This window comes from Sebastes umbrosus, chromosome 6 (assembly GCF_015220745.1).
Source record: "Sebastes umbrosus isolate fSebUmb1 chromosome 6, fSebUmb1.pri, whole genome shotgun sequence".
Lineage (NCBI taxonomy): Eukaryota > Metazoa > Chordata > Actinopteri > Perciformes > Sebastidae > Sebastes > Sebastes umbrosus.
Window position 1 is genome coordinate 32,111,516 of NC_051274.1, and position 23,620 is coordinate 32,135,135.

The following is a 23,620-nucleotide window of genomic DNA, read 5'->3' on the forward strand; positions in this document are numbered from 1 at the left end:
TTTTTTTTATTTCTGATATATGACTAGAACAACTTGCATCTCAAATTAATCATCAGTTTCCCAGCTTTCAGATGATGTACACCACTTCTAAGTGACATCTACTGCTGACCTGCCATCTCCCCCTAAAGACTCCCTAAAAAAGACAAAAACGGGTGTATGAAAAAGAGGGGGTGTAAAAGGTTACAGCTGTTACTTAATTATGCAAAGCCTTCGAGGATAGAGAATTCCTAAAGTTTTGACGCGCTCCTCAGAGCATAACCTGAAGTCTGTTTATGTTTCAACCCACCAGTTATTGACTTGAAGTCCTCGCGGTACAGTAGCTCTCTCCTGCGTTAATCCATACTGAGCGATAAATTCTGCTTACTAAGTGGGATGCACAAACATTCTGCTATTTCACAGCAGAGCTTACCGGTAACAAGGAGCCGTCCAGTTGTACTCGACATGCCAAATCTATTCCTAGCGAAGCACGTATAGCTGCCTGCATCAGACTTGCTCACGTTGGCAAGCCTCAGTGTTCCATCTGGGGAAAGTGTGATCCTATAGGAGCGTACAAGCACAGACAGCAGTTTGCAATCCAACTCCCAAGAAGGAAAAAATAATAATAATGTTATCATTAGATAGACTCTGATCTGTGTGATCCTATAGGAGCGTACAAGCGCAGACGGCAGTTTGCAATCCATCTCCCGAGAACGAAAAACATAATAATGTTATCATTAGATCGACTCTGATTCTGGATTTGTCTACATGTCAGTCTTCTACATCATCATAGACATCAAGCAGTTTGTGCAGGGAATATTGATCAATTAGACCGAAACGAAAAGAGCGCAGGATGAATAATACATCCACTCTGATATCTAAATAGAAAAAAATACTGTTTCGTACATTACTATCACTACTTTGAACAACCATCGGCCTTCTGCTACAGCGTCATAAAAGTGGTTTTAGAACACATACAGCAACTTTCAGTTCAGTCACTACCTGTCATTGGTGTGGATAGGCAGGTTTCCTTTCTTCCACAAAATGCTGGCGATGGGATAGGCCTGGGGTTTACACTCCAACGTCACTGTAGTTCCTGCCTTGGCTTTGAGCAAAGCTCTGAGGATATTCCCTGTGAAGTCTGGAGGAGAGGCTGATGGGAAACAGTAAACTGTCTTTAGTACAAGACTTCGGCAAATCTCAAACGGCATTTGAAGCAAGCTTCAGTTTGATCTGTGAAAATCATCAAATGGTAAAGTAATGGAGACAGACATTTGAGATATTTGTGATGGGAGGGTAATATAAATATATAAATATAAAATCGAATGACTACTGGTGATTTTTATTCCATTTTCTATGTAGGAAATGGATTTAGGAAGGAAAGCCTATGTGACCAAAAAATATCTTTTAATTGCTTTTCCTGTTAAAAGATTTGTTGTTCAAGTGAGGATTCTGTATCTATCACCTCCATCCTCACCTTCACATCAAACTAAATCAGGATATCATGAAGGGGAAAATATTTTTTTAAATGTGTTTGGCCCCACAAGCCCCGACGCGCTGACCCCATTATCCACTAAGCCGGACAACCTTTAAGAATGACAGTAAGATGACCTTTAAGATTCTTTGACAACAATGATTGGAGGATTTAAGGGAGAGATAAATGCCATCCTCACCTAAAACCATTAGTTCTGCAGCAAAATATATGACGCCGTGCTTATTCTCCGCCACACACTGGTACATGCCGGCGTCGGATAGCGTCAGCACCGACACCGACAGGACTCCGTCCTCCACATGGATTCTGTCCTGTGAAGAGAAAGGATGAAAGAAAGCAATTATTGCTTAAGACTTAAAGGTAGCTTTTGCTTTGCTAAGCGCGCTCTGGCAAAGCTCAATAAGCATCGGATTGGGTTCGAGGTATTGTCAATGGGCGTAGATCAAATCAGGATTATGTTGCAGTGAATGAAAAATACACATTTTTGTTTTCCAAAATATGCTTGTTCTCACCGTCGTGTAAAACGGTCTTTACAGCTTGTAATATTATCCTGCAGTGAAAACTGAGCGTGCGAGATTTGTGTATGTGTGGCTAAATTAAGGGTCTCGTTATAAAAGTAATTTCTTTTTCCCATATGCATGCATCATCAGACATTTTTGATGACAGAACAGATTTTGTTTGAGGTGCAACATGTATGGTTTTTGCATTACAAACCTTACATAATCCATGAAACTAAACGCAGTCCAATCTTATATTTCTGTTTTGCGTGTGAGGATTAAGCTCTCTCTTTGATTTAAAAAAATATACATTTACACAACAGTATGCTTAATCATAAGCCATATACTGAATATATGAATCACGAAAACTAGACAATACTGCCCTTTTAACGGTAAAAAGGCTAATCATATTCTAAATCTTGCAACAGCGGATATGTTCTTAAAATCCAATTAAAGAATGACATTTAAAAAAAGGTATTTTCAATAATAAAATCAGACAGGTTATATTTGCAGAAGCCTCAAATGTTACTAAAAAAATAAAGAAACAACACGTTAAAGTCAAGTCAAGTTTAAAACCATGCATTTCCCTGGTGGTCCGGGGTAAGGTGCGTAGCTGTATACAGTAAATTTCACAGTAGATTAAACCCATTGTCCCTAAATCTGGAGGAGCTAAAACATGCACCATGAATAATGAAAAACAACCACTGACTCCATTCAGATGAAATGAAGCAATCTCCCAGGGACTACACTGATCCACTCTAAGACTGTGTAATCTGCCAAGGTAGAGCAGAATAAGAGACAGTTACATCCATGTCTCATCACTGGCACACCTCAGCATGATGTTTACACTCTCCTCTCATCTCACTCTGAATTGCACTTGGAAAAAAAAACAGCCTTGTGTTTGACGCCAGGCTCTCGAAAAAATTAAAAGGATGAGCTGAAGCTGAGGATTAAGTCTTTAAAATGAAACACTGGTAGGTGGCAGAAGACAGGCAGTCATTTACCTCTGAGAGTAGCTGTTGGCCGTTCTTCAGCCATGTGTAGGAGGGTTTGGGCTTGCCATTGGCTCGGCATTCCCAGTATAGTCTCTCCTCTATGGCCAGGGCCGTGTCCTTCATGGCCTGCATCCACTGGGGCTTGGCTGAGGGAACAGAAACATACTCCGGTCTAAATATCTGACGGGAACCAGAGGGGACATGTTTTTTTTTTGAAGGAGCAGAATTATCTCTCTCAATATGCCTCATCCAAAATAGTTCAAAGGAAAGGCGTGCGTAGATTGACAGCTGAAATAAGTGGAAAGCATTGGGAGAATGGGTTTGTCTTTAAAGAGGAGTGAATGTAGGGTATCACTCAGTTTCATCACTTAAATGTGTCAGCAGCCTGTGGCAACTCAAGATTAGCACGAAACACTGCGCCACAAAAGCAGGAAGCTCCCTCTGCAGCCGACATCTCCGCTCACCCCAACCTGTCACCTTAATTCTGTGTATAATAAACATCGCCCCTGTCTGTTTCCCATCCGACGCACACACACACACATATACACAACTCCCTAGCTTCTTACCTCCTGCATATTTACAGCTTTTCAGGAAAAAAGTGTTATGCTCATAATAAGCACAGTTCACTTCACATGTACTTTACATACCGTCAATTCCAATTTCACAAAGTGTCATTTTCCCTTTCTCACATATTTAGCAAGCCAAGAACCCCAAAACGCAAGTACTGCAGTCAAATTAAAACCAACAGCGCTTATTATCCGCGAAGAAGGTAATGACTTTTTTTTCCGGCTGTGTATTTAGTAAGGAGCTGTTAAAATTATAACTGTTATCACATTACCAAATAACAACTAAATAACTTAACCACTTAAAGGAACAGTGTGTAGCTTTTAGGGGGAACTATTGGCAGAAATGGAATATAATATTAATAACTTAGTATTCATTAGTGTATAATCACCTGAAAATACGAATTTTCATTAGCTTAGAATGAGCTGTTTATATCTACATAGGTAGCGGGTCCTCTTCATAGAGCCGGCCGCCATGATTGTACAGTAGCCCAGAACGGACAAACCACTGCGTTAACTTTTCCTGCTTGGACCAGAGTCGATAACGTTACTCGCTCCGGAGTTAACCCCCGCCGTCACTCCACTCAGCCACCAGGAAACAAGACACAAGAGGAGCTGCAGCATGTATTTCTGCACAAACTGCAACTTCCACTGCACATTCTCAAAGCTAAACTAACTCTCACTGCCGCTCTCTCTCTTGCTTCACCACTCACTTCCCACGTAAACAAACACACTTCACATGGTCAACAGCTCTAGATGAGGGCATTCACGTTTTCACATCGGCCTCTTACACGCTTGGCACACGGGAGAGGTTTCAATCTGCAACCTCACTGCGAGATGTCGCCAGATCCTACGCACTGTTCCTTTAAACCAATTCTTGACGTCACATACTAAGCAAACAGCAAAGCACAATACTTAATAATTTCACAATTAGCAGCGTGTTTTGTGTTGTCTTAACGAGCCAAACAAAAGTCTCGGTACCGTAGAAGGCCAGTCGACCAGTAGCTGTGTTCTTGCCCATCTTGTTCTCAGCCACACACTCGTATCCTCCCGTATCATCCTGCTGGAAGCTGGGGATCTCCAGCACGGCGTTGGAGTACTTCATTTTGACTTTGCTGGGGAAGGGAACGCCGTTAGCCCTCTTCCAGGTGATTTCCGGGACAGGGCTGGAAGAGACAGAGGAAGTAAAACCTCAGCGGAGATTGTGATTTGAGTTCTTTTGAACTTTTTAAGATTGTCGCTCAGGTTGCAGGTGTCTGCAATAATCCTGTAATAAAGTGTTTGATGGAGCTTAAAAGCCTATTCACTGTATTTTTTTTTTTTTTTTTGCGGATGAATGGTTTAGAGCTAACCCGATCTCAACGACAAAAAAAAATCCGCTTCACATGGTTTTTCAGACCAATCATGGCTTGATGCCACACTCAAAGAAATATAATTGCCACAGTAACTGTACTATATAGAAACCCAGAGGTCTGGAATGAAAGACAGCAGAAGATTGAAAACATGCTTCAAGGAATCCAGCTTACTTCCCGAGGGCGAAACACTCCAGCGTAACTGTTGATCCTTTTGCGGCGGGTACATTGTCTGCGAAATTAACTTCTATTTTCGGCTCGTATTCGCCCATCACTCCTATGAAGAGCAAGCACAAGAACTTGCTCAGTCTTCCATTATTCATGACTTACAAGCAATATGGCTTGCATTACGGACCAAACAATAGCACTGTAAAACTAACAGAGGAGAAATAAAAGACACATGAGCAAACATTCTCTCATGGGTAAACTCAAAGTAGTACATCACTTAAATGTGCAGTCGCCAGAGTGCAGCGCAAAAACCAGCAAGAAATAATTTAAATCTCTTCTTGGTGGACTAGACAGAGGAGAATTTGAAATCTTGTGTTTTCTTTTTTTTGTCAGCGAGTCTGGCTGTTTATCTATTATTTCAAAGCTTGAGTGGGCAGTTTCCAACCCCTGGTGGTTTATTGTTTGTATCAGTATTTAAGACGAGTCAAGGCCCCGGATCAGAAAGCGATGCGATGAGATTTAAATTTATGCAGCTACATGTACAGTACACTGAGTGGAAACTAACTGGTTGAGCCACCAGAACACTCAATGTAATGGTCCAGTGACGTATGGCTTATGTTTAATTCATTCGAAGGCAATCTTTATTCACTCTTTCTATGAAGGCGTAACAGAGAATAGAACGACGGACCGAACAGAGCCGGATTGAGAATTCATGTGAAAGCACAGGCGAAGCTTTTAAAGGGAATGTGAATTATAAGAAAGCTAAGTCAGCAAAGAAGAGATTTGGGTGCTTTGTTTGCTGGCCTACATTGAGGAGCAACTATTTACTTACAAGCATTAGCGCTTGGTGACTCAACCACAGAGAGGCACGACAGGACAAAGAGCACTCATGCAAGTGGGATGATTAAAACCACCTTGAAAGGAAAGGTCCTTAATACATGGCTGAAAGGCACACTTGTCACATCATGGCCGCTGCCAGCAGCGTCTTACCATCTGTCCTGAGGATCAGAGACGTGGGTGAGCTCTGGACTTTGCCCTTTGTGATGCTGTTCATCACGACGCAAGTGTAGTTGCCCACATCGGAGGGCTCCACCTTGGCGATGTAAAGGTTTCCTGTCTGCTGGGAGACGAAACGCCGATTGTCTTGTTGAACAAAGTACGGGTACTCGTTGAAGACCCACGCATACGTGAGGTCTGGAAGACAAACGGGGACACATATGAGCTGATCATGGACACCCTATGTGATATTAAATGTGATTCAGAGTATTAAATGTGATTATTAAAAAGGAATGGTGGAAAGATTACACTTTAATCTTGTCAAAAGACGAACTTTTAAACGACTGCACTGTTGGAAATTAAGATGAAGGTTTACCTCCGGAGGAAGTGGGCGTTCCACAAAGTAACACCACTCCTTGTCCCTCACGGACTGACACTGCGCTTCTGGTGTGGACTTTGAAATGATCTAAGTCTGAGGGAAAACAAAAATGAAAAGGAAGATCACCGCAGGATCTCACATATCAGAGTGGAACAGAGCTGAGCAAAAGCTTTCAGCAAGACTCTGACATGAGCCCATAAGGAAATTGTCATGAGAATTGCACTTCTGCGATGCCTGAGAGGGAAAGAGAGAGAGAGGGAGAGAGAGAGGCAGAAAAGAGCTTGTACATATGAGGAGGGGTTGTAAAGCACAAAAATTCAGTGTAGAAATGTTAGCTCAGGACCTGAATAAGATATTAGATATCATTTTTATGACATGAGAACTAGGCAGGTAAGAACACGTCCCAGTTGCAGAAACCTTTAAGACTAGTCTTGACCTTAGACTGGTCTTAGATTGTCAGGTTAGGCTAGTATAATTAATTAAGCCCGTCTGTTGCATAAATATTTGAGGTAGGAAAGTTAGTTAGTCCGCCTGTCTAAGCCTGAGGTGAGAGCGTTGTTGCTATGGCAACAATATGTTAGAACGTCAGTAAGATAACTATTTCAACTGTTTATCCATTACTTTTAGCTAATAGTTCAACTTACTTTTAACTAACTTTAAGCGAAATATTTCAACTGTTTATCCACTACTGCGGTGGGAAACTGCTACAGACCTATGTCAATCATTGTAAAGCTACACATATATAACTACAGTATAATGTGTTGTCATAGAAGGGTTAATGTTAAAGTGATAGTGACCTGGCTTCTAGAAAGTGCAGGAACCGTCAGCATGACATTAGACTTTGATACTGAGATATCTTCTTTCTATTTGTATTTGACCATAACAGACCAGATCGTGGGAATTACGGGAAAAACCTGTGAGAAGGGGATTAATCATTACCTTAATTCAGGGTGTGTGTTATCTTGTTTTGATATACTGATGTACTCGAAAATACGAATCAGTTCTTGTGTTGACTGCAGAGATGTAACGCTCCGATCTTTTAAAGGGTCTTTTGCATCTCCATCAACTTCTCTCTCCTGAGTCGGATTTTTCACCTACATTACTTTTAGCTTACTAGCTCAGCTGTTTATCCATTACTGTGGTGTAAAACTGCTCCAGGCCTATGTTAATCATTGTAAAGCTACACATATATAACTACAGTATAATGTGTTGTCATAGAAGGGTTAATGTTAAAGTGATAGTGACCTGGCTTCTAGAAAGTGCAGGAACCGTCAGCATGACATTAGACTTTGATACTGAGATATCTGGTTTCTATGTGTATTAGACCAGAACAGACCAGATCGTGGGAATGACGGGAAAAACCTGTCAGAAGGGGATTAATCATTACCTTAATTCAGGGTGTGTGTTACGTTGTTTTGACATACTGATACTCGAAAATACGAATCAGTTCTTGTGTTGACAGCAGAGACGCAACGCTCAGATCTTTTAAAGGCTCTTTTGCATCTCCATCAACTTCTCTCTCTGAGTCGGATTTTTCACCTACATTACTTTTAGCCATCTATTTCAACTGTTTATACATTACTTTAAGCTTATATATAGCTACCTTTTTCTGTTTATTCATAACTTTTTGGGATTCTTGTACTGTATTCTTGAATTGTTTCTGAACATCTTTAACGGTTCTAACAACTCGGTTGGATTTATGCTGTTTACCTTTTCTGTTATTTTCTCCCAGACTTCGTGTGGTGTCACTGTTACATCCACCATTTCTTCTCTTCTGTGAAGAGTCTTATTTCACCCATAATGCATTGCATGACAGGCTATCTAAGTCACTCTTACATTAGTGACTCATAGAGAAGCCTTAAACAACAGGTTCATTTAAGTGTCTATAGCAAGTCTGACTTCAAGTTATATTTAAGACAAAGACTAGGTCTATTTTTATGCAACTGGCCTCATTATATCCATGTCTATGAAAGCTGAGTAACCACATGAGCAAGACATGATGGGAAGGCTGCGACCCAAACCAGGGCCATAACATAACAGGAAAACGTTTCCAAAATTCTTTCTGCCAGTCGTCTCTAAAGGAATTTGATGTTGGACTATTTAAATTTTGTAAAATGTTGTACAAATGAGACACCTTAAGTCTATGGTTTAATAGTCAAGAGACTATCTAAAGCAAGGTGGTGAGGTTTCCCTCAAAAGGTGTCGCAATTATAGAAAATGAAAGAAATGTGAATTTGGAAGCTGCAGTTGCTGGAAAGAGAAGGCGATGAGGTGATGTTGAGCTTTTTATGTAATTATGTCTCATCTTATCAAATACAACCAAAAATATCTGGAAGACCAGATACCGCCAAGAGAAGGTGTGAAAAGATGTTTTGTTGTGCGTGAATAGAAGCCTTAATGAATAGTACATAAATAGTAAGTATTCATTTGGGTTGTTTGCTGGTTTCACCACATAAGATATGTGATATGAGAGAAATCAAAGCCTTATTTGTGTGGCAGTGCAGTTGTAATATAAAGTAATGTTTGCACTGTTTATTCATTTGCTTCTTATTTTGCATGTGCTGCCTGCACTTTTTACTGCGACATAAGAATGCATCAAAATACTGCTGCTATCGGGCCACACACAATCATGTATATGGCACTATTTATTTATTTATTTATTTATCTATCCATCTCTTTATCTCATTCCATTCTCATAATCCATATGTCATTCCTCTTTCTCAATACATTTGTTATTGCTGGGGATACTGTCACTTACTTTTACACACAATCTTCATTTTCATTTGTATATATTTGGGCTGTTAATCAATTAAAATATTTAATCGCGATTAATTGCATGATTGTCTTTAGGTAAGCGTTAACTAATCGCAAATTAATCAGACATTTTTTATCTGTTCAAAATGTACCTTGAAGGGAGATTTGTCAAGTATTTAAATCCTCTTATCAACGTGGGAGTGGACAAATATGCTGCTTTATGCAAATGTATGTATATATTGATTATTGGGAATCAATTAAGAACAGGTACTGCATTTAGCATAAAACAATATGCTCAGATCATAACATGGCAAACTGCAGCCCAACAGGCAACAACGGCTGTCAGTGTGTCAGTGTGCTGACTTGACTATGACTTGCCCCAAACTGCATGTGATTATCATAAAGTGGGCATGTCTGTAAAGGGGAGACTCGTGGGTACCCATAGAACCCATTTACATTCACATGTCTGGAGGTCAGAGGTCAAGGAACCCCTTTGAAAATGGCCATGCCAGTTTTTCCTCGCCAAAATTTTGCGTAAATTTGAAGCGTTATTTATCCTCCTTTGTGACAAGCCAGTATGACATGGTTGGTACCAATGGATTCCTTAGATTTTCTAGTTTCATATGATGCCCACATCTTTAAAAAGATAGCTTTAAAATTGAGCTACAACCTAAGAATTGCAAGTTGCGTTAATGCGTTAAATAAATTAGTGGCTTTAAAACGAATTTGTGTTAACGCGTTATTATTATAACTTATTGGTTATAAGATATATATACTTTATTTATCAAATACCTTGTGATTATAATCCTGATTTTTCATTATAGAAATACAAAGCAACATACTATATTTTTGATACTAGAGAACCTTTGAATAAGTAATTTTCTCTACTGCACTTTTATTCCCTTAATTAAATCAGGGGCAACTTATTACTGCACTGTAACTGAATTATAACTGCATATCTGCTTTAAAGTTTTTTTCCTGCCCTAGTGTATAGTACTATATTTTATTTATGTCATCACTTTTTATCCTATAACTTATTGTCATTTTATCTTATCATTGTCTTTCTATCTTATTATTGTCATTTTATCTCATTCTAGTGCTTTAATTGCTGAGCTGACCTGTTCTCTCATCCTATACTTGTTATGTTCCAGTCAAAGTAAATGTTGGTTTCAGTCCTTATTGAGCTATTCTTCATACACTACTTTAGCAACTTGTTTGACTACTTTACACCAGAGTAAATGCAATAAAACAACAATAACTTTTGATCGAGCCACGCAAGCAGAAGCAGAGTGGTCGTTCTTAGTTTGCATGTGTGCCCATACAGTAAGTAAAGAACCGCTCCCGTGTTACTTCAGCATTTAATGTTGCTTTAAAGTTGCAGCACTCATAAATATTGCAAACATCGCCCACCTAGTTCGGTGTGCGTCTGCATTATTTGCTAAGTGCTGCTACACCTCCCATATACAATGTCTTCATGAAAAGTGACAAACAAACACCGACTTCAACTTACAGGCAAACTGCAGACTTGCTCTCCTGCTGAGGATGGCTCCTACAGTGTTGAACGCCATACACTGGTACAGTCCTACATCCTGGTAGCGGTCCAGACTGCTTATAATGAGGTTGCCCCCAGACAGACGCCGCCGGCGATCCAGGCCCAGATTTATGAGAGTCCCATTCAATGACCATCTGTGAGGGCAAAGACACCATCAGTCCCTGGCAAAACACACTGTCCATTTCTTTCTGCCGACCAAGGTGGTCTGACAGGAGGTGAGCGGGAGAACACAACTCACTGTAGTAACTCACTTGAAGCGAGAATAATATACTGTACGTTTGTGCCGGGTGTCGAGGAATACGCAGAGCTCTCAGGTTGAAGCAGGAACAGCGGGAACTTAACGGTTGTGATTTTGAGCAATTAATTCTTTTCCTGCAGTGCTTCAACTTTTTCTAACAAAGTCTCAAACAAAAGTATTTTCTAAAGTCATACGGAGCAACTTGGAAAAGACGGTTGATAAATGTATGTAGGGCTGCAACTAATTATTATTTTCACTGTCGATTGATCTGTTGATTATTTTCTCGATTAAACAATTAGTTGTTTGGTCTATAAAATGTCAGAAAATGGTGAAAAATGTGGATCAGTGTTTCCTAAAGTCCAAGATGACGTCCTCAAATGTCTCGTTTTGTTCACAACTCAAAGATATTCAGTTTACTGTCAAAGAGGAGGAAAGAAACCAGAAAATATTCACATTTAAGAAGCTGCAATCAGAGAATTTTGACTTTTTCTTCATGAAAAATTACTCAAATCAATTAATTGATTAAACGTTGCAGCTCTAAATGTGTCTACATCTGTCAAAAGTAAATATACTGATAAGCATTTGAATGCCATCTGCTGTCTTTTTTGTTTTCTTAAGTCTTAAATCGACTCACATTTTTATAAACTGCAAGTTATTGATGTTGTATTCATATTCTGCACATGTTCCATGAATGCTGCATATTGTCTTGTCCCTGTAATCTAATAATTCTGTAATCCATAATGCTATAACATGCTCTAGTGTTATTGGTTACGTGTTTATATAACCCCTTAAAATGCACATTTCTTATTTATATTGCATTTTTCGGTTTCCATTCTATTTTTCTTTATTTTGCTCTACCACTATTTGCTGCTGCAGCGATCTCATTTTTCCCCGCAGGGATCATTAAAGTTTAATCTCAGAGTATCACACACAAAGCTGTCTTCTGCTATTTAAGGGGAAGCAGAAGATAAAGGTTTTCGAAGCCATCCTCAATATTATCATCAGTCCTTAACCATAATCACCTCTTCTCTGTCACATTATATTTACATAATACTACATTATTCCACCTTTTGACTTCTCATTAGGGCGAAACATTAGCGCTCGACAAGAGGTTAACAGCCGGCTGATATAACAAAGGGATGCCTTTTACTCTCCTTTTCACCTCCCATTACATCCCCTCCTTTTTTAAAAAAAAAAAAGACTTTGCGGGTTCAGATTGTGTTATCAAATAAATGAAACGCCTAAAAGAACTCTTAAAAAAACATGAAATTAATTCATTGATTTAAACAAGCCCCATTATTCAGCACACTTTCTTTCCCTGCCACCATCACAACACACTTTTTAAACGCTATTCAAAAACAGAGTATCGATGGGTTCAAGGACAGAGCACTTCTCAAGAATGTTCCATCATTTCGCTCAAAGCATAGAAAAATAACAATTTCCTCTCAGCCACCTACCGCTATTCTACTTTCCCTTAAGTGGAAATGAAAGACGTGGAGGCTATAATGGCCAACTTTTCCAAAAGCTTTCAAGTCTAACCTCCAAAATAATTTCTTAAAGAATATACAAACCACTGAATGCCGATGAGTGCCGCCACCATACTCCAGACACTCATACTTGATAGCTGTGTTTCTGTACGTACCGAGGTTAACCCTACTTCTCGAGAGACCGTCTGTATGATGAATACCTAAAGCGCTGGCTAGTGATACATCCAGTTTATGTGTCCACTCGAGTGCATTCAGCTCTTCATCCCACGGTCACCTCTTTTTGACCCGCTCTCAAGTGCCTCCGCTGTTCAGCGGTGGCCCGAACGTCCTGCAGGTGATTGAATAGCAACTCCAAAACTGAATTACTCTGCTTGAGACTCATTTTGTGAACACATGTTGTCTGACCGTCTGACCGCGGAGAAACTCAAGTATTCCGGACCATCCTGCAGCCCAGAGCCACAGGCTTCAAACGCCAGGTCAAGTAAAGGTTAGGCAAGTCACCCTCTCTCTTTAGATTTAAAAAAAAGAATCACTTTCGTGACCCGCTGTGGAGGAGATGCGTTTCCATACAAGATGTGGCTTTTTTTTCCCCATGAGTTATTACGCCGCTACAGTGTGCATACTATGAAAAAGTCTCATCTCTTTGTGAGTGACAGGACTGGCAGAGGAAAAGGAAAAGGGAGAAAAGAGAGGCGATGGGGGGAAGGGGGAGGAGGCGGGAGCAGTGTGAGCCTATTTACACTTCAAGAGAGGAGCCAGAGAGGTGCTGAGGGCTTGCAGAGCCCAGCACAACCAGCTTGACAAGACACCGCGTTAAACATGCTCATCTCACCTTTAATCAGCACAATGGAACGTGAAAAGCCTGAAATAATGAGCGTACGTTCTCCACGCCGCACATCATTCAGCTCGTCTGTGCCGCAGTAATTCCCACCGTCGAACGCCAAAGACACTTGTAATCAATGCCTGTTTGGTGCCAACTGGTGTCTAGCAAAACCCCGCGCTGGTCTCACAGCGTCTTATAAGGAGGAGATTTAAAGATGCATTGAGATGCTACACGTGTGTCGCTAAGATAATATCTGGCGAGACAAGAGGCAGATTGGCGGCGTGTTAGTCAATATGAATTAGTAAAGCCACAGTGACGCCACTGCTTAGAATGTCTGTGTGCGTTTCAGTCGAATTCAGGGAAAATGAGAAGGGAAGCAAGCATCTGCCTAATTTAAAGACGTGGAGGCTGTATATAAGCTATACGTATAAAGAGAGAAGCTGATTGTTTTAAACAGGTCTTCACACTGATTTTATGTCCCCACGCACCCAAAAGTGATGTTCCCCGCACTGATCACAGTGCTTTGCTTTAAACAAGGTCCTCTTATGACATTGGCTGCTCAGAAAATGCTTTTAGTGATGAAAGTGAAATGAAGAATTAGAGGGAAAGAGGAGCAAGCGCTTGCTGATTCAGATTCAGCGCTCGAATCCCTCCGAGTTCGTACAAAGAAAAGCAATACGTGGTGATGATTAGCCTGCTACCGACTGAACTAAGGCTGCAACTAATGATTATTTTTATTGACGATTAATCTGTCGATCATTTTCTCGATTAATTGATTAGTTGTTTGATTTATAAAATGTCTGAAAATGGTGATAAATGTTGATCAGTGTTTCCTAAAGCCCAAGATGACGTCCTCAAATGTCTTGTTTTGTCCACAACTCAAAGATATTCAGTTAAGAAGCTGGAATATTGTTTTGTTTTAGTTTTTTTTGTTATCTTGGTATCAGTTGCATCGTTAAATTTCACTGGTATCGGTATCGACTACTTAATTTCTGTTATCGTGACATCCCTACTTATGAGTGAACCTTTCAAACCCAAGATGCCGTCATGTTTTTTTGTGGCTGTCCGATTTGAAATATGTTAGTTGTTATGTGCATCTTTTATACATTTCCCCCATCATTGATCCAACATGTGTTGTATCTAAAAAAGCTTGTGTTTGGAGTGAAATTTACTGATATGTCTGTGGGTTTGAGCTGTCTTTATATGCACAGCTTAGACGAGTAACGATGGATGGAAGTGTGGATTTTATGGGGTTGAATTAGGTCTGAGACGAACGATTATTTTCGATTGATCAGTCGATTATTTTATCGATTAATCGATTAGTTGTTGTGGTTTACAAAATTCGGAAAATGGTGAAAAATGTTGATCAGTTGTTTCCCAAAGCCCGAGATGATGTCCTCAAATGTCTTGTTTTGTCCATAACTCAAAGATATTCAGTTTACTGTCATAGAGGAGTAAAGAAACCAGAAATATTCACATTTAAGAAGCTGGAATCAGAGAATTTTGACTTTTTTTTTTCTTAAAACATGACTCAAACCGATTGATCTATTATTAAAATAGTTAGCAATTTAATAGTTAACAGCTAATCAATTAATCTCAAAGGATGAGCCGCATCTTTATCTTAATGCTTATACACACACTTTCATTTGACTGTGTTCATCTTACCTGTACTGAGGAGGTGGCGTTCCCTTGCCGTCGCAGGTCAGAGTGGCTTCTTCTTCTATGGAGTCGATAGGAATGAACAAGTCACCTGGCTCCATCCTCCATCTCGGACCATGGTACGATCCACTGTCCAGACAATCTGTGGGAGAAACAGGAACAGCTTGAGCATAACGACAGAGAAAAGAAAGAGTGCAGACACCATGACTCCCCGTTCTTCTGGAGGAAATAAGACATTCAGGTCTTTCAAAATGGGAGGTTGGACATTACTAAACATGGGAAGTGATAGGGGAGTAAGAAAATATCGATACACATGCGACATGCCCACTTTATTGTAATCACATGCAGTTTGGGGCAAAAAAACATGTAGTTTTTTGCATGCAGTATACATTTGCCTATTCTAAAATAGTGTATTTCTGGTGTGTTCTCTATATTATTACAGTTTTCGTAATATTTATTAAAAAATCGTAATATATTGACTGGTTACCCCGGTATCATGATACGTATCGTATCGCCAGATTCTTGCCAATACACAGGAAGTGACTCCATATGTTTAATATTATCTTGAGTTGTGCAGATTCTTCCGAAAGAACGAGCTGAATAATATTAACAGGATGATTCCTGTGAAAAAAACTTTCAATTAGTTTTGACTTCAGAGGAGCAATCCGCTAATCCTGTCTTTGCTCTGTGTTAATTAAATCAAGGAAAATATTATAAACGACAAGCAAACAACAAGGAAATGCCTCCATGAGGTTAAGTTCTTCAAGTAGTTAAGAGGAAGACTGTGTGTGTGTGTGTGTGTGTGTGTGTGTGTGTGTGTGTGTGTGTGTGTGTGTGTTGTGTTGTGAATGGAAGTCAATACTGAGGAGTGTCCCTTTTAAACCGGGGACCGTCCCATCGTCTCCGTCGCTGACATGATTTTGGTCTCTTCAGTCATCATCCCGCCAACTGTAAATGTCCAAACGTGAAAGAATCATCGCTCATATGAAAAGGTGGTTTACCTGCCAGACAGTCGATGATTGATAACAGTAGAAGCTGTTTCCATGGCAACGTCATCTTTGGCAGCCAAGGGCAAATGAGACTTTCATCCAATAAGCTTTGAAATGGCACTCGTGTTCTCCGAGGGAGAGGGGGGGAGCTTGACCTGTTGGAACAAGAATTTTGTTGTAAAACACCAAAAAATTCGGCGAACCCCCCGATGTTTTTATCCCACTTTCAACTCTATGCCTTTTAATCATCCATCAGGAGAGGACAGGGGGGGGAGTGTACATTTTTAGTAGTGGAAATGATCAAATTGGACGTGGAGTTTGGTGCAGGATGTGTCTTATTACTTCTGTCCATTCTCACATTTCTGATCAGTGAGGATCCAGGCGGTGTCACTTTGTGCCACGCTTTGGCCAACTTGTGCCCGGAGATGTCTGAGGGTGATACCAGAGGCATATGGGAAGAAGCCCATGCCAATGTATTAGGGGGGGGCGACCAACGCCTAAGCTCATCCTTCACTTGGACGGATTCACTCTGGCTGCCTGAGGAGACTTGGACCTGGGAATTGGGTGCCATCCAATCAATTAGATTCACCCACAGCAGCATGTGTCTCCCCACATGCTGGGGTGAATCAAGACAGCCTGATGAGGAAGCCATTCCACCCAGGTCCATAATCAAGGGCAAGTGTCTGTCTGCTTGCAGCATGTGCTGCAAATTGCGATGCACCCACTTCTTGCAGGAGACTGAGCGAGTAATGATGCAATTATGAAATGTCAAACATACACACAACAGAGAAGCGGCAATAACGCAGCAGCTAAGTGAGCAGCTACACACACACACACACATATTTGTGTGTGCATGCAGATCGGTGCACAATAGTGTGTACCTGCACACAAGCATGCACATGAATAAGCAGGTCTGCACACACTGAATCACAAATGTCCTCAAGAGGTGTTCAAGATATATTAAGGGCAGAGGCAGATAATAACACCAATCTGCTAAATGTCACACAACCCACATACACCTACACACCAAACTCACTTTCTCGCCGCGTACAGCACGTATAACACCCAGCCTCCACACACACACACACACACACACACACACTCGCTTTCCATTTAGAAGACATAAGCCGTGATGTGCGGCTCATTTGTGGCCTAATCCCGGGGCGAGCCTGGTTCAGAGCGCTACTTACGGAGGGTCTAATTGTTTGTCAGCTGCCTGGATGTCAAATCAGACACGTGGGGGTCTCAGCCAGAATTCTCTCCCCTACCTTTCATGTTCGGCTCGGTCCTTTTTTCTTCCACCCAAAGTCTCCTAAATTGGATTGGTACGCTTCCTCTCAAGACGAGTCCTGTATGCCATACCTCAGTGATAGGCCCACAAACTGCTGGCACCTCAGGACTGAGGATTGGTGTGTGGAAGGTGCAGTGGGTATTACACTACTGTCGACTTTGCATGTTATGGTTTGAATTTTTAATGGGTTTTTTTTTTGTCAGGGATGGCACCGTGTAACAGCTGATTCAATGTGCTCATTTTTTTAATCTAATAAATCATTTACAAATGCAAAATAGTGAGTTACAGAGCTGTCATCTGCCTGTAATATGCATACTGTATGAGATTGTTTACACACTCACACAAGCACGTAGACACACACATTCACACTCACACACAGCTTGCACTCGTGGGATAATGGTGCTAACGACGAGGGTGATAGAAGGTGGTGAGAAAGGCTTTACAGGGTGAATCACTCTCCATCACGAAGGGTATATCCTTCCTGAACCGAGACACCGCCGGGTTAAATAATGTATAATCACGATATCTACCACCTCCATCACACTCCGCCTGCATCCAAGTAACACGCTGGTTGAACAAATAGCCCAGCTGGCAGAGTGGGAGTGTACTTACTTTGAAGGCCTTCGCTGCATTCATCACACACATTCCAGCTGACATTGTGGCACACCAGCATGCAATTACCTGGTTGAATGTAGCAGGGTAGAAATGCTGTGTGTGTGTGTGTCTGCAGCTTTTACACTTACTGTATCTCAGGAGGCCAATCATTGCTGTGACACTCCTCAAGGTTTTGCTCAAGGTACTGTGTATTTTTACCTTTTTGGAAGGTAACACTTTGAATACATTTTGAGATGTGCATAAAAGCATCACATTCATGCAATTCCACCCCCAAGGCTGATTCAGCCCTGAAATGTGTTAGTGTTGGCCTGCTGTATGCAACACACTTTCAGATTGGTGAGGTGAAGTGAAGCCAGGCTGGCTGGCTGCAGTGTGGCACCACACCAGGTAGGAACCACAGGAGCAGGTAAAATGTGAGCCATGTAAAAGCATCTCTACATCAGTTTGACAAAAGGCTGAGCCCACAACTCCTTTAGCAAAAACAAAATATCAATACATGCCTGTGTGTGTCTGGATGCATGAAGCAGACTGTGGAGGAATTGGCTGCATTGGTTGCACGTCACGTTACTCCAGCATGAACAATTATTACTCAAATAAATGGCATTAGGAATGGATGGGCCAATTCGGGACAGCAAGGCAAGACAGGCCGACATGTGAGCCCGTTAGAGGGGATCAATATTTTAGCATATAGATATCACTGTGTAAATAATTCAGCTTTCTGGATTTGTGTGCACAATATTGCACAAGCACGCTCATGGGATGAATTATTATTATTTATTTGTGTGTTGTCTTACCTCTTATCTTGAAATATCTTGAGACCAGCAGGAACCAGATTCAGCCCTCGCGGATAAAGCGACAGATTGCTCCTCCATGGAAAACCGCTTTCAGGAAAGATTTCGGTCACAATCGCAGCAAGGTCGTTCATACAGGTGATGAGCAGAGCCGCTGGTCAGGCACAGACAACTGGGATGGTTTCATATCGATGCTCTCCTCTTCTCCTCCACTCCCCACTAACAAAAAAACATGCACACACACACACACACAACACCCACGTTGTTTTCCGTTGCTGCTGAATCACATCTGAAACATCCCCCAGTATTAGAGAGGCTCGCCTGCGTCCCCAAATATCCAACACGCGTCTGGTCTGAGATTGGGCTTGAAAAGGAAAAAGGGGGGGAATCTCTCAGAGAGGATTTATGATGCGCATCAAGTCAGCAGCTCATCCTGCGAGGAGGAAGAAGTGGGCTGCACGATGGAGCAGCAAGAAGCCACAAGCAGCAGCAGCAGAGCTGGGATGGAAGAAGAGAAGAGAAGGTGCAGGAGGGAGGAAGGATGTCTCACCTGGAGGAGAACTGCGCCCCCCTGCGTCACAATACCGCAACACTACTGCCTCCAGGATTCACAGGCTATTGTTGAGGGGGGGCATTTCTTTAGAAGGCTTTTCTCTCAAACAAAAGTAAGCAGAAAGCTCATTTATGAAAGATTATATTTGGGAAGGTCCTCCTGAGGCACACATGCTTAAAGAAATGTATAAAGGAAAGAATTCTGAAATATATAAGATTGGGGAAATAAATAAGGGGGACAATGCAAAGGGGAAATAATGCATAAATTAATACATATATAAATAAATAAATACAATTTAAAGGGACTGTTTGTAAGAATCAGAAATGCTTATTAACAGCGACACCTGTGGCCGTTAAGTCAACGAAAGTCAGCGTCCTGTTGCTCGCGCTTGTGCTCGCTCTACATAGACATGAACGAGCATCGCTCAAAACAGTGAGGAGACACACGTCAGCTAAAAGCACAATATCACTCTATATTTCAGCTGCTTGGCAGTAATGTTAGCTGACCAGACCAAGGTCTCTCCATGAATCACTGCTGATCCTAGTGTTGGCTTTTCCTGCCTCAGCCTCCCGACCGCGGCCGGAGGGAACAGGGGAGACACCGGAGTTTTGGTCGGAGACAATAACGTTTCTCGCTGCTGAGCCCCGTCACTTCACAAGACACGGGAAACCTCTGTTGGTCTGGAGGAGCTTCAGCAGTTATTTCTGCACAAACGTCCACTGTACATTCACTAGATATTCTCAGAGCTAAACTAACTCTTCTGCAGTGTGTAGAGTGCGCGCATGCACGTGAGGTGGAGTGAGGAAGAGCGCGGTGTGTAAGTGAAGGCAAGCAGGCAGGCAGAGTAGCAGAGTACAGCAGAGACTCCGGCCCTGGAGACCGAAGCTACGGTCTCTCCCGCATACTATGACCGCCGCCAATACTGTTTAACAGACGGGCTTCACTTTGCGGTTTTGGTGCTTCCGTGTAGTTTGTGTTGGAGACTGAGTCTGAACAGCATAGCCACACGCGAGCGCACATGGGAAACAGACCCGGTAGTTTTATACGTGTAAGAAGTTACAAACAGTCCCTTTAATATGAATAAATAGATCTAAAAGGTATTTGAAATAAATAAGAATAAATGCAAAAATATATAGCTACATTTAAAGTTCATGTTAGTTAATTTTTTAAGTTACACTTCATGAGCTGGACTAGAATTAAAATACAGTTCTGTTGGCTCTTACATACAGTACAGGCTGTGCACCTTCTCTTTGTTCCCTTTATAGGCTGCATGTGGGCAGGATTATGGAGGACAGAACCTGCCAAAATAAATGAATAAATAGATAAATAAATAAATAGATAAATAAATAAATAAATAGATAAATGGGAAAATTGAATAGAATAGTAGACAGATAGGGAAATTAATACAAAGGTAAATAAAAAAAAAGCAATTTAAAACAGAATTATAATTTTATGTCCCATTTTATCAATTAATTAATGACTACATATATTTTTAATATTATTTTTGGTACATTTAATGGAATATTTATGTATTTATCAAGTCTTATTTATTTATTTATCTATTTATTTATGTTCATACACAGGCACCAATAGGACACATCTTTGAATGCTTACAAAATAAATAATAATTTAGTTTTGTTGAAAATGACGAGGTTCACGTTTTACTGTACAGTGTTCATTAGCAGCGTAAAAGCATCGATACTTATGGCTTGGCTTTTCATGACAGTATTAAAGCTGCATTAAGATCATTTTGACCACTAGGGGACATAAAGTCTCCAAAACTAACTCCTGAGAAAACGAACTCCTGAGAAAACGAACTCCCGTGTCACTTTCTTCACCAGCCACTTGTTTACTTCAGCGAGTTGTTGCTGCGTACTAGACAGGCAGCATGGAATCAGCCTGTGTGAGCTTATGAGTTAGGAGTGGCTGCCAGTTGCAATATGTGGGGTCAGTGAGAGCCATTGGGACTGAAGCCTACATACCAGGCAACCAATATAATGAGCTGCAAGTGGCTGAAAAACACAGAGCTGCAGAGCGGGGTGCCGAAATTACTCAAAAAAATGTGTGAGTGTGGCTTCTTCTTTGTGTGCAAGCGGGGCATGCGCGTGGGCTGAGTGACATCACTCAAACTAGTTTTGTGATTGGAGGAGACTGAAGTGTTGTGGGTACAACTGAACCTGTTTTCCACCGTGCCACTCACCGCACAACAAAAAAAGGACCTAGTTGTTATGGAGATGTGATGGAGCAGGTACCTGCGGTTAAAACACACAAACACAAACTCATGATATTAATATTGGCGACATTTCTCCCTTTCTAATTGGCCATTTTCACAATTTCTTTTTATTAGTAACACCTGTGCTTTTCGTTTTGACGTCTGCTGTGAAAAAAAGGCCTGTTTATGCCACTATACCTGACCGTGGGCCCTTTTCACAGCAGCCGTTTTGACATGTCATCGCAGGGTAAACACAGGTGTAATTGATAAAATGATTTATAGTCCCGTTCTATTTAGTGTCACAGCACATTCCAGTGAGCCAGCATGCACAGTACCGGGGCCTAAATGGAGCCTAAACCTAAATAATCTTAACAAATGAACACCTCTTTTATGATTTTTGAGGTGTAAATGCAGTCGCTAAAAGTAAAAAGCTAACGTTATAGGCTATAAACGAACTACATCACGGTCGCATGAGCGTGAGTATATGACGAGGCTGTAAAGGCGGACGAGTCGGCGTGATGACGTTTAGTAGTCTCATTTAACCACTTGTTAGAAACCGCCTTTTTTAAGACACATAAAGGCTTCAAAATTCATGAGTGGGGTATTTATTGGTGCATTTTATGTTGTAGAGAAAAACATTAAAATCTCTTAAGCTTGTGTTAACCACAGACCTTATTTCAAGCATCTAAATAAATAAAAAAACTGACTTCCAGGCGAGGGAACAAGAAGTGCTAAAATGCTACAGTAACTCATTTCCTGCAGCACTCTACGGCTGCTGTGAAAAGGACCTATTTCGTAACAGGAGTGTGATGTTTCACCTGAGATTATGCAATGGTGCAAATTGATCCAAAGTATTCCAAACACTTTTACATTCTGCCTGAAACTCTTACAGTTCATATTTTTACATAATTTACCAGAAATTGTTAATCTTTTTCTTTGTATTGTAATTCTAAAAGACTGATATTTCTGTCTACTCTGTATACACTTCAGCTATTGCATGTTTATCTATCCTTGGAAGAAGGATTCTTCCTCCGTTGCTCTTTCTGAGGTTTCTCTTTTTTCCCTCCTTATTTAAGTTTTTTTCCCCTCTTATCTGAATGTACAGAGACAAATTTGTGATTTTGGGGCTGTATTTATCAGGGTTAAACTGGCAACCAGCAGGAAATGGACCCAAAAGTGCAAGCAGCAGTCTTTACTGAGCAAAAACAATAGAACACAGGTAACTGTCCAGGAAAGACGGGAACACTATAAGCAGAGACTTAGCAAAAAAATCTGCAAGCAAGAGATTATGGGAAGATAGTCGCTGGAACGCTCACTACAACAGTAAAGACGTACTGGCACAGACAAAGGGGAGCACACAGACTACTTACACAAGGGAGGGAGGGTGATTATAGGGACAGGTGAGACACATCAGGGCGGGGCAGGTAATCACACACAACGGCAGGGAGTCAAGTATAGACTGGTGCCTTCAAATGAAACTCGTGAGCTCGTGTTTACAACATGGGAAGTCGTGTACACGATATACTTGTCGTTCAAGTGGTTAAGTTGTGAGAACACCGCTGATAAGCAACGGCAATGTTAAGGTTACTGTCGGCATCTGGAAGCCACAGAGGCTAACAGTTTAGCAAGCTAGCAAGCGGGTAACATAATGCAGGAAATGCATGACAGAGGAAAAAGATGAGGACGTTGGGAATATCAACATTTTCCTCAGACATGTTATAATAATTACGAAGAAAAACAATATACGACTAAAATTACGATATATTAAAGTCAGGGTTGCCGACGTTCTCCAGTATACACTATTTGTTCTATTGGTTGAAATGGTCTTTACACCCCGACAGCGATTCATTACTGATAAGCTCTGAAAAAGGACCGGAAAAGAGCCATCATCTGTAGCTGCTGTAATCCTGTCAACAAACACGTCACAACTCGTGAACTCGGAGCTTTCAGAAACGTTCCACTTACGATGTCGTGAATACCACAAGAGGGGAACGTTCATATGGACTCATCTCGTGAACACGGCCCCATTTGAAGGAATCATTTGAAACTAGAGATGGCTTTTATTGGATGGATTCTCTCTTGTTCTCTTATGTATTATATATATATTTTTCTCAAGGAATGTGCAATATTGGACGTGTTTTTCTACGGTGTCTATGTGTGCTGTAGTCTTGTTGGCTATGTGTTGTTTTAAACTGATTGCATTTACAGGTGTAACTAATAACACTAACGATGGCTCTG

At 41.1% G+C, this 23,620-nt stretch overlaps 1 protein-coding gene across 2 annotated transcripts in view; it reads right to left on the reverse strand.

Moving 5' to 3' along the window:
• The window catches only part of cntn3a.2 (contactin 3a, tandem duplicate 2), a 42,227-nt gene extending 23,103 nt beyond the window's left edge, over positions 1–19,124 (reverse strand). For both annotated transcript variants that reach the window (XM_037773862.1, XM_037773861.1), the window contains exons 1-12: positions 18,621–19,124; positions 15,933–16,075; positions 14,938–15,073; positions 10,683–10,858; positions 6,416–6,511; positions 6,034–6,237; positions 5,050–5,152; positions 4,505–4,689; positions 2,970–3,106; positions 1,650–1,779; positions 979–1,129; positions 410–537 (exon numbers count right to left, since the gene is read on the reverse strand). In XM_037773862.1, coding sequence (XP_037629790.1) covers positions 410–537; positions 979–1,129; positions 1,650–1,779; positions 2,970–3,106; positions 4,505–4,689; positions 5,050–5,152; positions 6,034–6,237; positions 6,416–6,511; positions 10,683–10,858; positions 14,938–15,073; positions 15,933–16,075; positions 18,621–18,751 — 1,720 coding nt within the window. In that variant the 5' untranslated portion in view covers positions 18,752–19,124. The remainder of the gene's footprint in view (positions 1–409; positions 538–978; positions 1,130–1,649; positions 1,780–2,969; positions 3,107–4,504; positions 4,690–5,049; positions 5,153–6,033; positions 6,238–6,415; positions 6,512–10,682; positions 10,859–14,937; positions 15,074–15,932; positions 16,076–18,620) is intronic.
• Between the last annotated feature and the right edge of the window lie 4,496 nt (positions 19,125–23,620).